The sequence below is a fragment of the Haliaeetus leucocephalus genome, unplaced genomic scaffold, assembly GCF_000737465.1.
Source record: "Haliaeetus leucocephalus isolate CR32 unplaced genomic scaffold, Haliaeetus_leucocephalus-4.0 Scaffold451, whole genome shotgun sequence".
NCBI lineage: Eukaryota > Metazoa > Chordata > Aves > Accipitriformes > Accipitridae > Haliaeetus > Haliaeetus leucocephalus.
The window spans coordinates 8090479-8091914 of record NW_010972887.1 but is presented as its reverse complement, the minus strand read 5'-3'; the positions used below and the strand labels follow the sequence as shown (position 1 = coordinate 8091914).

Here is a 1436-nt window from a genome sequence, read left to right as displayed (position 1 = left end):
GCGCCAAAACCCCCCCCCCCCCCCCCCCCAGCACTATAAGAAGAACAAGCATCGTGTATCTATTTTTTAACACTTGCTGGTTTATTTAGAAATCATCTAAATGCTTGAAAGCCTAACGCTTAACGCAACACGTCCAGCCGATGCGTCTGACATCCCATGTGCACCGTGCAGCGCAAAACATCTCTCTCGGAAAAAAAGTACGAGCAGGACGCGCGCTGGTTAACAACTACCGAGAATTTCACCCACAGCATCTGCAGCAGGGAACGAGCTCTACGAGCCACAGCTGCTCGCCGTCCCCTCCAGCCCCTACCCTGCCGGCGCACATGCGGACAACCTGTAGCAAGCGCAAAGCGCAGCCCGCAGCGGTCCTCTGCTTTCAGCGGGGGCCGGACAAGGCGAAAGGCCGCTTGTCACTACACCCACCGAAGCCCCCGGTTTTGCCCGCGCGGCGTGAAAAAAAAAAAAAACACGCTGCTCCGGCTCGGGGCCGCGCAGCTGAACGGGCCACTCTCCAGCGCCTTCTACCACAGCGGGAAGCGAGCGGCAGGGCGTCCCGTTCCCGCTTGCCTCCGCTCCCCCCGCCCCGGGGCCGCCGCCGCCGGTCCGCCCCGCTCCCGCTCCCGGCGCACAAGGGGAAGCGGCGGCAGCAAAGGCACGCTACGCCAACTGCGGCCGCAGCGCTCGCTCGCTCATTCAGAGATGCATCTTGCGCCTTCCTCCTTCTTACGCTAGCGTAAAGGCCTCCCCCCACCCCACCCCCCCCACTAATCAAAACACTCGCGAGTCGGGACGCAAAGAAGATGGCGGAGCAGGGCCCGCTTACGGCGTCGGACAGCAGTTTACGCTGCGCTCTTTGCGCAGGGCCCCGTAAGAACCGTGCAGCGCTGCGGTGGGGAGCGTGCGTAGTGCGCTTGGTGAATGCCAATGGCCTATTTCCCGTGAGGGGAGGGGGGTGTCTGATAAACAATGGTGCCCCCCCTGCGCGGCTCCCTTACCGATTCCTCCTCTTTCTCCATCCCCGTGGGCATCTGCGGCACAGCCCGGTTGATGGAGACGCAGTCGTTGAGGTCGGGCATGTCCTTGCCGCGGTAGATGGGCAGCGGTTTGGCGGCGTCTAGCGCCCGGGCTCGGAAGGAGAGTTTGCTCATTGTCTCCCCCTCACAATAACACCCCGGGGCCGGGGGGGGGGGGGGGGGGGCCTTCAGTGCGGCCTCGCCGCCGCCTCCCAGCCGCTCCCGCACCCGGCCCGCACCACCATGGAGGGTCCCGCCGCCCCGGAACAGCTCTCCGCGGGGCCGCCCGTAGCTCACAGCTCACGCCCCGCAGCCCTAGATCCGCGCCGGGCTCGCTCGATCCGCTCCCTGCGCCATGGCAAACATGGCGGACATTAACCAAAGCGGCCAGCGATCCCGACAGCCAACGCGAGAGCTCGGGGG

At 65.0% G+C, this 1436-nt stretch overlaps 1 protein-coding gene across 1 annotated transcript in view; it reads right to left on the bottom strand.

The window, feature by feature from the left end:
• Positions 1-1193, bottom strand: part of EPC2 (enhancer of polycomb homolog 2 (Drosophila)) — a 50691-nt gene extending 49498 nt beyond the window's left edge. Inside the window, exon 1 of the mRNA XM_010575200.1 lies at positions 996-1193. Within this exon, the coding sequence (XP_010573502.1) occupies positions 996-1148 (153 nt within the window). The 5' untranslated portion in view covers positions 1149-1193. The remainder of the gene's footprint in view (positions 1-995) is intronic.
• Between the last annotated feature and the right edge of the window lie 243 nt (positions 1194-1436).